The sequence below is a fragment of the Phalacrocorax carbo genome, chromosome Z, assembly GCF_963921805.1.
Source record: "Phalacrocorax carbo chromosome Z, bPhaCar2.1, whole genome shotgun sequence".
Classification (NCBI taxonomy): Eukaryota; Metazoa; Chordata; class Aves; order Suliformes; family Phalacrocoracidae; genus Phalacrocorax; species Phalacrocorax carbo.
In genome coordinates, this window is record NC_087548.1 from 27,069,499 (window position 1) to 27,083,304 (window position 13,806).

The window sequence follows — 13,806 nt, forward strand, 5'->3', positions numbered from 1 at the left end:
CATCTGAAGCTCACTGTCATGGTTTAACCCAACAGGCAGCTGAGCCCCACTGGCTGCTTGGTCACTCCCCGCCTGGTGTGACCGGGGAGAGAATCAGGTGAGTAAAAGCAAGAAACTCGTGGGTTGAAATAAAGACAGTTTAATAGGTAAAGCATAAGCCATGCACGCAAGCAAAGCAAAACAAGGGATTCATTCACTGCTTCCCATGGGCAGGCAGGCGTTCAGCTGTCTCCAGGAAAGCAGGGCTCCATCACGCCTAACAATTACTTGGGAAAACAAACGCCATCACTCCAAATGTCCCCCCCCTTCCTTCTTCTTCCCCCAGCTTTATATGCTGAGCATGACATCATATGGTATGGAATAACCATTTGATCAGTTGATGTCAGCAGTCACAGCTGTGTCCCCTCCCAGCTTCTTGGCCCCCTCCCCCCCAGCCTCCTCACTGGTGGGGCAGTGAGGAGCAGAAAAGGCCTTGAATCTGTGTAAGCCCTGCTCAGCAGCAGCACCTCTGTATTATCAACACTATTTTCAGCACAAATTCAAAGTGTAGCCCCATACTGTCTACTACAAAGAAAATCAGCTCTATTCCAGCCAAAACCAGCACGTTTAGCACAGTTATTCTTTCAGAAAAAATAGAAAGTGAGGTATTTAAAAACTTTTCTTTAAAAAAAACCCCAAACCCAACTCTTAATTCACACTCCCTACTCATCATAATTTATCTTTTGTTTGACAAAAGGACAAAAAAACCCCCACATTTTCCTCAGCTACAAATTCAAATAAAATGGAACTATTTCATCATGTTTTGAAGACGTTTTTTTATTAAATGTAGTGTTCGTAATCTTTACCATGTAACACATCTGAGAAAAAATATTCATCCTAATTCTCTATGCAGCAACATTTATCACTCAGGGGAAAAAAGCATTTTTCGTTCAAATATCATCACATTATCTCACTGAGTTAGTTCCAGATTGCTGAACTTCCTGAAAAATTACTTTACGGACATAGCAATAGCTCAAAATAAAACTGATTTTGGAATCATAAATCCTCTTGCCTGCCTCCCTCATTCTATAATCAAAACCATATAAAAACACTGTTTTTTTAAACTCAAACCAGTAAACACAATGTTGGCTAATTGAACAATGTACCACACTGAGATAAATCGACGTTTGCAATACAGATTAATTGAAACAAACCCATTTCAACTTCTATGTTACAACACATATATTAGAAGAATCAGAAGGTGACCGTGTTTGTTAAGTGTTTAAATTAGAATTATTTTTAAATAAAAAACATATCATTATAAACAGTTTAACAAAATATAGTATTCTTCAGCTGGCTATACTTTTTTAGCTCTTAGGAAAATATACTGTTAAAGTGTTACAACAAATCATATACTTCTAATATACTTTTATATATATAAAACATATACTTCTAATACGCTTCCATGTTTAAGTGTTTCACAACATTAGATGAGAAGCTACTGAATTCTCATCGTTTATCAAATTATCTCAAATAAGTAAAAGGAACTTCCTGTATTATCTTTTAAAAGAATTAACAACAGCATTGATACTGTGCCTATGTCGCTTTCTTTTTTATATATTAGTCTATTCCCAGTAATCATAAAACTGTTAGATTTCACCAATTAAATTTCAGCAATTAATTTGAACAGTCAAACACAGTAAGTTAAAGAGCTGATGGTTAGCTACATAAGCCAGAGACATTCTCACTATTCAAAAGCACTCCTTTGAGTGGAGGAACCAGAAAAATTGGGTCAACTTCTAGTGGAGAAACCATCACTGCACACAATGAATAATAAAAGTAATAAATAGTAACAAAAAAGCATTATTTCCCCATTACCATACCTTTATCTGCTGTCTTCTAAGCATTGCAAGCTCCCTCATATCTCGGAATGGCTGTAGTAAGTACTGGTAGAGCTCCGTGGTAGCTTCTGCAAGACTACTGTAGGCTTCATCTTCCATTTGATAGAGTTCAAGTAGCTCTACCATGCTTTCTGTGTTCCTATGTTTTTCCAGAAGCTGTAGAAAAAGTGCCAATTTCAATGAACATGTTCAAACGGCATGCTAAATGTGACAGTCATTTAAAAAACATTTTTTAGCCTATCTTTCCTCTCCCATGAAATCAGCACTCGGACAAACAAACAAACTCTTAAACCCCACCTACGTCTTGATTTTAGCCAGTCAAGTATGAGCATGTCTCTGATAACCTTAATAGGAGAGCTGCACATTTTGGGTTAACTACTTCTTTCCAAAAATCTCTGGAAGGTAATGAATATAAGTAAAAACGCAGCACAAAAAGGCACTTCTTACAATAATCTATAATGCAGTAATCAGATATGCTACTTCACACATTTCCCACTTTCAGGTGTCAGTGGGGAAGGAGTGATAGGAAAGGAGACAAAAGGGAAGTGACTTTTTGATCTTTCTAGGTTTTTTGGTGTTTGAGTTTGTTTTGGTTTTTTTTTTTTGCCTGTACTTTGGACCCACACAGCCCCATTACATCAGTGCAGCTCCAGACACAGACAAGAATCTGTATGAAACAACACAATGATATGCATTTCTGGTGATTTTGCCTTCTGGTTTATGATTTTAGCCTGGACAGTTCAGGCATGAAATTTAAAATGCACGAAGTCTCTGTTAGATTTCTTTAAAAAGGAAATTATCTAAGTATTATAAGCTTAAAAAAAATACTTTAAATAAAACAATTTATATTATTTCATATAAAAGACCACAAAGCACAGGCTTTAGTTCTTATGAAGCCAAAAATTCATCTGTTTGTACAAATTAGCTAGAATGTATAGTTTTAATTTATATGCTTGTTTTGCATGTATTTTGGGCATTTGCCTGGGCAGGCCTCACATGCTGCTGGAAATCTTTCACTATTTCTAAAAAAAATATTCAACTGTTTAACTAAAACTAATCTCATACAGACAAGGAGTATTTGATGTACTTACAAAGACAAGATTATCTGAAATTAATTCCCCTCTTATGTACTTTTAAGTCAAATTCTCTTGTCCTTTATATTATCATCTCAAAAGCATATATTAACAGTACAGGTTTATTTAAACCTAACAGAGTTTAGGAACACTATGGAATAAGCACATTGGTATCTTCTACCTGTTCATTCAAGTTGGATGACAAGCCTACATGAAATATTCTCAGGATGCTCAACTGCATCAAGTATTATAATTGGAAAACAAAAACCAGGGAACTGCAGATTAGAAATTGAAGCTTTGGTCAACAGACCTTTGCTGTCTGGTTCATTTATATGCCAGAACAGTCAAGAGAAGTCTTGATTACCATACTGTCTACTCAGTTTGCTCCATTACATTTATATTACTATAGTGTTTCAGTTACCTGACCAGACAAGAAAAATTGTCTCTTCTTCATAATGTAAACTTCGCTTCTGAAGATCCCCCTAACCCCACCTGGGCTTTCTTTGAAGCACTAAAGGTAGACAAAGATTAAAGAGAGGATACAGACCAGAATGCAGAGAGGATCATAGCAGCTTTATTTACATGTCCAGCACTAAAATGATAGCCACATGACAAGCCAGGAAAAGCTTTTCCTCAGCAAGGCTTAGCAAAGATGAAAGGTGTGGGGAGATGGTGTAGAGCAGATGAGACATTCCTCAGCAGCATGAGGCAATTTGTTGCATTACCTGAACTGTTTCACCTAGGAAATTGTTTCTATTGCAAGGTCATTTGCTATGCCCTTCTGCTGTCTTCCTGCAGCACGTAGTATTTTTGGCATTTGAGTTCTCACTAGAGTACTTGGTAGTGGTTTGTGGCTTGCAGTCTGTAAAACTGACATTTTACAAAATTTCAGCGTTAGACATGCATAACCTAACCTGCAACTATAGGGACAGAAGTCATGCCAAGATGCTCTTGGGTTTCAGTCCTAAGTCCCTATGGATTTCATGCATTATTTCAGCCCACTAGCTGTTTTAACCATCTGGGATATTAAGCCACCTTCTTCGTCAGCTCCTCTTTCTTGTTGCTAGTGCCTAAAAACAGAGTTGCCATTTTCAAGCCTTTGCCTAGCTCACCCTGGCACTATCAGAAAACCCTCTTGCAGTCCCAAAGCTGTAATTATCCCTCAGTCAAGGTACTGAAAAAACAAACCTTTCTTCTCAAGCCACCCATTGCAAGAAGGATCTCTTATTAGCAGCAACTCAACAGCACACTGTAATGTTAATTTCCTTTTAGCTGCTTAGGCTATTAGTATCTTCTTATTAAATAAATTTACACATTGTTTCATTGTGAAACCCTACTAGAATAAAAATCCTAGAGGGCAATAAAAAAATAACAAAAATTAGAGAAAACTTATCGCCATGTAGAGAAGAATCTTAAGTAATCTCATTCCAGGAGCAGAACAAATACAATGCAGGGCTTTGGTTTGGTATTTTTTGGTTTGGGGTTTGGTTTATTTTCCCCTTTACAGATCATTCTTAAGGACTATTTAATAGTTCTGATATGCTGGAAGACAGTCACAACTTTGCAGAAGTTAAAGTACCAGGAAATGAAGGACCACTTCAATTTTATGACCATAGCATAGTAAAAAGACATTTTAAGGACACTAAAAGCAAGTACCTACTTATAATTGGTTGTTCAGTGAAAATCATGTCCACCACTGGAAACAGTATGGATAAAGTAATGAATTATCACTACATTCCGGCACATACAGAAGATATGTAAATAGGCATTGTTTCAAGGTCTTGTCCATGTCCAGTTCTATTTGGTCTGCTGTTAGGGTTACCCCAGTCCTAAGCCGAACCATCAACTCCCTCAGAAATACCAAGCCCCCAATAAAACTATACAAGAGAGGGCAAGCTAGTCATACAGAATATATGATTCTTAAATTATTAACAGAAGGTAAGCAACCATTCTTCGTTCCTAAGGCAATGATGCTTAGAGTCTATTTCCTGTGCCTAATGAAGACCTTCTGAATGAAAATGGTGATGAAATTTCATTTAAAACTACAGTTGCCAGAGAAGATGTAACAAAATATGAAAACTGATTTGGAAGCCAGAGTACTACTTTATTTGGTTTGGAGCAAAGACCAAAGAGCTACTGAATAGGGATATTCTTCAAGACAGGTAGTAAGGTTACCAACCTGTAAGCACTGGTTACATACAGACTCATTACACTCATCAGTCTATTAACATGTTCTTCTACAGGCTCAGCCAGACAGCATTTTTGGGAAAAACTTCCAAACATTAACCTTTTCTACAAAGGTTGTAAACCAGCTCAAAAGCACATTGAAAGTATTTTGCCCTGTCAGATCAGCACCATAAAATTGCTGCCTCAAACTTCACTGCAGTTGAAAGTTACATCGGAGAAAGAAGAAACCAAAGAACTGTGAAAAGAAATAACAGTTCTGAAAAACAACACAGAGAAATTACAACGTGCATTTGAAATTATAATTATGATATCTGCCCAGGTGGCCAAGAAGGCCAACAGCATCCCGGCTTGTATCAGGAATACTATGGTCAGCAGCAGTAGGCAAGTGATCGTGCCCCTGTACTCGGCACTGGTGAAGCTGCACCTCAAATACTGTGTTCAGTTTTGGGCCCCTCAAAACAAGACAGACACTGAAGTGGTGGAGCGTGTCCAGAGAAGGGCAAAGAAGCTGGTGAAGGGTCTGGAGAACAAGTCTTATGAGGAGTGGCTGAGGGAACTGGGGTTGTTTAGCCTGGAAAAAAGGAGGCTGAGAGGAGACCTTACCGCTCTCTACAACTACCTGAAAGGAGGTTGTAGTGAGGCGGGTGTTGGTCTCTTCTTCCTAGTAACTAGCTATAGGTCAAGAGGAAATGGCCTCAAGCTGTGCCAGGGGAGGTTCAGATTGGATGTTAGGAAAAATTTATTCACTGAAGGAGTAGTCAAGCACTTGAACAGGCTGCCCAGGGAAGGAGTTGAGTCACCATCCCTGGAGGTATTTCAATAAAAGATGTGTAGATGTGGTACTCAGGGCCGTGGTTTAGTGGTGGACCTGGCAGTGACAGGTTTACAGTTGGACTCAATGATCTTAAGGGTCTTTTCTAACCTAATTAATTCTATGATTCTATATACATGGTTTAAAGGAATACAGAAGGGTCAGACTATTCTCTCTCACCCTACTGGTAATCACATAATCACCATATTGGCCTTCACCAACACAGTGTGGTATGAACAGAAGACTGTTAGCTTTGATTCTGCTTCTAGACAGATCCTTGTAAGCCTGATGAAAAGTCAAAGCAGCTTTATTGCCACCAGCCCTAAAGAGGCACTGACATATGGGAGAGGAGACAGTGCTAAACTGGCCGTGTAGATGACCTCTCCCACTTTCCTCTATAAAGCAGTGCAGTGGAAGTTTTCCTGCTTTAGATCAAAAGTCAGCTGAAGCATTATTTTAGCTGGCTGCCATCCAGACAGTATTCAGACTATTGGATAACAATAACACCGGTCTAACACAGAATCCACTGAATTAATAATGTCATAAGGCAAACCAGGCCCTCCACAGACTCACAGGTAGTTTAACTGTGTATGTTCCAATTTTAACACAGTCAGAACTTAGACGATACCCTACATTAGAAACATGTAAATTCAGCTTTTAGTAAGATGAAGACATTGGTTAAGCTGGCTGAATGCCTAAACCAACCTGGTACCTTACAGCAATGCATTTTTCAAGGTGTTAGCATAAAATACATGACCAATTTTTGTGGCATGTTTTATGCCCCACTCACGATTAATTGTCAGCACAGACATTCAGTGTTACTGTTCATTTACTTCAACAGTCTCGGTATGAATTTTTTACTTTCACAATTTTTAATTATATTATTTAAAGCAGTGGGTGGAGGAGGGCAGAGTAATATCCTGTGCAGGCCTGACTAGCCCTATACCCATTGAATACTGCATTTATTTTGAGAGTCATGTTTCACAGATGTTACATTGTTCACAATTAAATGAATCCATATATTTTAGGCAACTATTATGCAGATAAGACTCTAACCAGCAGGAAACACGTTTTTTCCAATTTAACAGCACATATATTTGAACCATATAACAAACTGTTTCTGTCTTCAGTATTTTCCAAAAAATTTTTTGTCCATTAAACTCTAAAAGCATTACAGCAAACAGTGCAATTATGTGCTGGTTGACCTCAGCTGGCAGTGTAATCCAAACCCTGATTTAATCAGTGAAGAGTCAAGTCTCACATTTCCTTTGCTATTATTCCCAAAACTTTCCCCGTTATTCCTATTTTATTTTGCGTATTTTATAAAAACATTGGAATATGACACATATTCATTTTTAGCTAAAACAGGCCATTTTTCACGCTCTTCCTAAGCTGCTTCATATTTTTAGTATAATAGTAACTACAGAATACCCCATTTTCCTCTGTATTTAGATTCTCTGAAGCCTGATAGTATTACTTGCCATTTCCGGGATGAATTTTAAAGATTTTTAATTGAACCAGCATATTTAAGGTCACAGGTAAAACTAAGGATAGTTGTTTTCAGAGAGAAGTACAGTACTGCAGATTCAGTAGTTTTTAGATACTCCATCCTTTCCACTGAAGTCCTAAGACTAAAATACCAAATCCTCCTGCCAATACACTTGCAGTAGTCCGCAATGAGTTGCGGACAATGACTTCCAAAGAAGTAAAGCTCCAGAGTACATAAAATTTGGATGCAAAATTTTAACAACTGAACTTAGACTGCAATAACTCGTATCAGAACATGCTTTAAATTGTTTCTATTGTGTCTCTTTTTAACCTATATTTAAACAAACAAAAAAACCTTATTGTTAAAAACAAACACACTCCCACGCATCCTGGTAATGAGCAGGAATCTCAACTACATGAAATCCCCACCACAGGCAAACCATTTTTCTCTCTCTTACATGCATGGTCCTGTATTTAAATGTCACCTGTTGTGGTTAAAAAGATCAAGCCTTCCAAAAGCTGTGTCTTCTAGGCCTCTCAAGAGCTGCTCATATCAAGTGAGCCACATTATTCCTCCTTAAACCCTGTTTAAAAAACAGTCTTTTACCTGTGTGCAGAAAGCCTATGTACCTCAGTACACGTGTGCAGATATGTATTGGGTGTATGTGACAAGGTTTTACAGTAGGAGTCTGCATGGGTGCATTCTGTGAGAAGATGCCAGAAGCTTTCCCCCATGTCTGATAAAGCCCATGCCAACTGGCTCCAAGAAGGACCCACTGCTGGCCAAGTATGAGCCCATCAGCGATGGTAGTAGAGCCTCTGGGATAACATATTTCAGAAGGGGAAAAAGCCTGCTGCACAACTGCAGCCAAAAAGAATAGTGAGAGTATATGAGGGGAACAACTCTGCAGACCCCAAGGTTGGTGAAGGAGGAAGGGGAGGAGGTGCTCCCAAGTGTCAGAGCAGAGATTCCCCCGCAACCCATGGTGAAGACCATGGTGACGCAAGTTGTCCCCCTGAAGCCCATGGAGGTCCACAGTGGAGCAGATATCTACCTGCAGCCCCTGGAAGTAGCCACACCAGACCAGGTGGATGTGCCCAAAGGAGGCTGTGACCCAACAGAGAGCCCATGCTGGAGCAGGCTCCTGGCAGGACCTGCAGCCCCCGTGAAAAAGAGCCCACACTGTGCGAGAAGCTGTGGGAGCCCACAGCATGGGGGACGCCACACTGGAGCAGTCTTTTCCTGAAGGCCTGCACCCCATAGAAAGGACTCACACTGAAGCAGTCCATTCCTGAAGGACTGCAGGCCATGGAAAGGGCCCATGATGGATAAGTTTGTGGAGGACTGTCGCCTGTGGGTGGGATCCCACACTGGAGCAGCGGAACACCATGAGGAGGAGAGAGTGGCGCAGACAGTGTATGATGGACTGACCACAACCCCCACTCCCCATCCTCCTGTGCTGCTCGGGGGCAGGGAGGAGGTAAAGAAATCAGGAGTGAAGTTGAACCTGGGAAGAAGGGAGGGGTGGAGGGAAGGTGTTTTTAAGATTTGGTTTTATTTCTCATTATCCTACTCTGACTTGATTAGCAGTAAATTAAACTGATTTCCCCAAGTCGAGCCTCTTTTGTCTGTGCTGGTAGTTGCTGAGTGATCTCCCGGTCCTTATCTCAACCCATAAGCCTTTTGTCATATTTTCTGACCTTGCCCAGCTGAGGAAGGGGAGCAATACAGCAGCTTGGTGGGCACATGGTGGCCACGGTCAATCCACTACAAGACAGCACATCAGACCAGCACGCTGCAGATTGCCTGGCCTCTCTTCACTCATATGAGTTATCTTAACTTAGGCTTAGATTAATAGCTCCTAGGACAGCAACAATTACTTCTGCCAAGTTCATTTACACTGCCTACCAAAATGCACCTCATTTCAATACACTACCTGTAATACAAGCCCATAGAAAAGAACTGAACTGGGTAAGAAAAATTGAAGCAGTATTTTAACATAGCCAAGGCAGCCAAAACATTATTTCCATGTATGCATCATTACTGAACAATGTAACTTCTCTCCTCCCACCCAAAATTCTAAATAGAACTCTCAGCAGAACTGTATGTATATACATAACTTGTTGGAATATCACAAGGCTCAGGCTTAAAGCTGCCAACTCTAACAATGTATAGCATGCCAGACCTCTTCTGAAAGCTCAAGAGGGAGATGTCAACAATTAGAAACATTGCATCTCCTTTTCTGTAAACAAGATAAACATATGTGTAACATCATGGTAAAGTTGTTTTTATTTTAAGATGGTACTTGTCAGATCACCTTACCGTACTGTGTGACATGGCTGTGCCACTCCTGAGTTACCCTGTCATGCCAAATGAGTAACTATAAAAACCAGTTATTTGTCTGAATTTAGCATATTACTTAGAATAGCACCACCACAAAAAAAAAAACCAACACACAACAAAAATTGTAGCAAACAAGGGCCAATCACATAGGAGCGCTCATTGTACAGGAGTGCTAGGCTTTCTTCAGCTTTTTGTAACACAGAAGTAAGTATTTATATTGTAATGCATTTTGATGAATAAAATAGATCTGTTCATTGTATTTCAAAGTTGTTATGGCACTCTAGAACCCCTTCCCTTTGGAAAGAGGCAAAATAAAATATAAAGTCACTAATGAATGACTGATCAGTTGGAACATGGTAACTCTGAACACAAAGACTTCTAGGCAACACCTCACCCTGAAGGCTTGGCGAAGAGCTTATTTTACGCATGTCCTAATGAGTTGTAAGGCATTTTTCTTCTCTAGGAGTATGATTAAAAAAAAAAAAAGGCCAAAACCAGAAGACTGAGAACATGCATTATGTAAGTGTTCATGCTGTGCCATAAAATACATTGACTTTTGGTTTATAGACCCTCTTCTTCTGTGCTTCTGAACTATGCTATTAGTCAGGAAAAGATATTCAAGAGCCTCAAAACTGACAACTGGCTAAAACTAATATTTGCATGCAATGAATAAATTTACTTAGCAGGTATTACAATGCTACTCTTAAAACTCTTGTGTATGGTTTACAATGTCAGGATGCAGGCCGAGTCAAATACCCACTCCACTAAAGAGCAAGTGTTCTTTTATGAAAACAAAGGTGAAAATTTGACTGGGGGGTGGGGGGCAGGAAATTAAGACGTATAATCAAAATCACTCTGAAGTGAGCTTATGGGGATTATATTGGCAGCACTTAACTAGTACTCTTAACAGTTTTACAATGCATTTGGCATGGTAGCGGGTATTCTCAAATGTCTGATAAAACTTATGTTAGACTTTTAAATACCTAGTTCCAAGAGGGTGAAGTTTTGTGATGATACCAGATTCAAAGCACTGGTATGGGTGAATTTGCTTTTTAAAGCTGAGGTAGCTTGCTCCTATGAAAGGGATCCCGCTTCCAATCCCCTCTTCCCTCTCTTCCAGTTCCACCCCAGTTCTTTGTTCCTTCTCCTCTCAGGTGACTCCACTGCACTGACTTTGCTATTTCTCATACCCTTCAGCAAACTAACTGAGCATGTGGCAGAAAGCTATTTTTCTGTAGTTTCTCTTCAATTAATTTACTGAGTTGAATCAGCACACTACAAGGACAGAACAGCACAACAGGAAGGAACACAAAGCTGAAGGAGGGTGGACAGAAATCAATAGGATTCCCCCCCCCCCCCCCTTTCAGCACTAGCAAGCTGATGATCCAGTTCTTCAGCTCCCTTCAACAGGGCTGATGAGCCACCTTTAAACCCTGGATGACAGCTGACAGTTAACTCAAATGGCCCTTTGTATGATTTCTCAAGGCTAGTACAGTTCAGCACTGTTTCAACATTTACAGCACCTTATACAATGGTGAAATCATGGAAAGGCACGTCTAAGAAGGAAACACCATTATGCATGACTAAATGCAGTTTTAAAGTTTCTAAGCTAAAATAATGGCTTTTTCTATTGGAAGATTCAATACAATATCAAAGAAAGCCTAATAGGAAGAACACATTTACAGCCCACTAATAGTAGCAAAAGGCTAAATAAGATACCAGGAAACTCCTGTAATCCCATAGCATGTGCACTATTTTTCCTCTTACTCTAACAGCAAATATCATGTAAATAACAAGCTATTAAATAGCTTTTGTAAGAGCACAACATTTCAGACAAAAGCAATTTATATTAATATCAGGTGAACACAGCTTCTATTCTCTGATGTTACCCATTTGGGTTGGTTTTGTACCTGTTTTCATGGAGAAATGATGGGGAAAGGTTACACAGTTTAAATGTTGCAGAGAAATAAAATCATGCAGCTTTGTCATGCATAGATAAAACACAACTGAAGTAACACATACCATTTACCTATTAATTCAACTCTCCCAGAACAGCTCCAATATTGCAAGTAGTTTGAGATTTTTTAAGCACCTCCCCATATGGACTTTTGCTGAATTATACTACTCTGAAGTGACAAAATGTCAGAATTTTAATTTGACATCTGATGATTATAAACAAATAACACATTACTGAAGGATGAAGAACTTGGGCTCTGAAGCCACAGTGCTATTTATAGAAAAATTTTAACTTTCAGAAACTTCTAAAACTGACCTACAGACTTACTCCCTCAAAGGCTTCACAACTGAATACATTTGTTTCTTTTTCTTTTTTTAAATTTCCTTGAAACAGATATAAAGCACAGTAACTTAAAGTTGTTTTTTTCTTAAAAAAAAAAAAAAAACACCACCACCCTAATCAAAATCAGTTCTATTTAAAGCATGGGGTTCAACTAGAAAACGCAGAGTGGTTTCTTCTAACATAGTAATCTATGATTCTAAGTTATTTGAAAGTCTTTTACAATACTCTCTCCCTGAAGAAGTTCAAAACAACTCACGATGCAATGCTGTTATGCGAAAAGTTGTGCTAATACTAATTTTAGATGACCCACTTAAATTGTCTACAAGTCATCATAAGCAAATGATAATTTATTATTTAAACAACATTTTCAAAGGAAAAAGAACACATCCTGCTCCCTCACCTGAATATCATAGCATTTTTTTCCAAAAGAAGGTCATATAAACATTTGCCTACAAATGCATTTTGGAAAGTACTATAACACTAGCATAAAACAAACAAAAATTTCCATTACCATTTAAGAGAGCAGAGGTACTCAAATTACTTTCAGAAAAAAAAAAAAAGGTTGCTGAATGACTGGAAGTGCTTTATAACACTTTTCCAGGAGCAACTCATTGACAAAAAAATCTACTAAGCATTCACATTTTTCTGAATGGGTAATGTTAGTCTGCCCCATATGTGATAATAAAAAAAAAGGCATACATTTAATAACTTTTACTATATAAACTACAAACATAAAATAATAGAAAGGAAACCTAGACAAAGGGTCTTACCATTAAACGGTTTCTAACAGAACACAACCTCTGCCATAATGTTTGCAACTGGTGAGCGGAGTCATAGGCAGATATACCACTAGCATTCTATTTATATCTACTATGAGCAGCTCCAGATAATGATTTTCAAAAACTAGCTTGCCAGGGAAGTTCTCTGCACATCAAAACACCTTTCTGCCTACGACCAGAAGAGTTCATTCAAAAGTAAAATCCAAATTGAACAAATGAGCCTCTAATAAGGTTACTAATAATAATGGGCACAGTTGACAAGCAAGAGCTAGTAACAAGGAGACATTTGCAGAGACATTTCAACTTAATGTCTACCACTGTGTGCTAAAATTCTTTATGAAGTTCTCAGACCAACTAATAATGGTTTGGTTTATATTCAGGCCCAAATTCTTCAGAAAAATGGAAACTGGGCAAGCTTCAACAACAAACTAATTAAAACAAAAACACACTTCCCTTATTAATTTATACAGCTTATGATTGGCAGATACTATGAGTTCATCCAATCTACTGCCCAACAAATTTCAACTATTTTCTTTAGTTTTTTAATACTGTTTCAAGTTATGCAGGGGCTTCAACAATTATTCTTAAAGACTAACCTGTATTCTAGCAAGTAGCAGTACCAGATTTCTGATGAGGTCATACTATTACTTCCTGTAAGGGAGAAAAATTCTTTTCTCACTGTTCTTAAAACATTCTTGCATGTTTGCTCTTAAACAGTGCTGCACTTAAAGTAGTGATTTTCAGTGAACTATCCAAGATCATTGTTCTAAATGGTTACAGTGATGCTAGTACTATGCAAGATGTATGAATAATTCAAATGAATCGTTCCACTGTATATTAACTTTGGCTCCCTTCCTCAAGAACTCTCAATCTTCTAATAGTATAGACTACATGGTTTAACCTACAGTTTGTTAGCCTCACAGGCCCCTCCCCCAAAGCACTATC

General features: G+C 38.6%; 1 protein-coding gene across 2 annotated transcripts in view; it reads right to left on the bottom strand.

Annotated features, from left to right (window-relative positions):
* The window catches only part of JMY (junction mediating and regulatory protein, p53 cofactor), a 71,442-nt gene that overhangs the window by 48,303 nt on the left and 9,333 nt on the right, over positions 1 to 13,806 (bottom strand). For both annotated transcript variants that reach the window (XM_064439628.1, XM_064439627.1), the window contains exon 2: positions 1,863 to 2,036. In XM_064439628.1, coding sequence (XP_064295698.1) covers positions 1,863 to 2,036 — 174 coding nt within the window. The remainder of the gene's footprint in view (positions 1 to 1,862; positions 2,037 to 13,806) is intronic.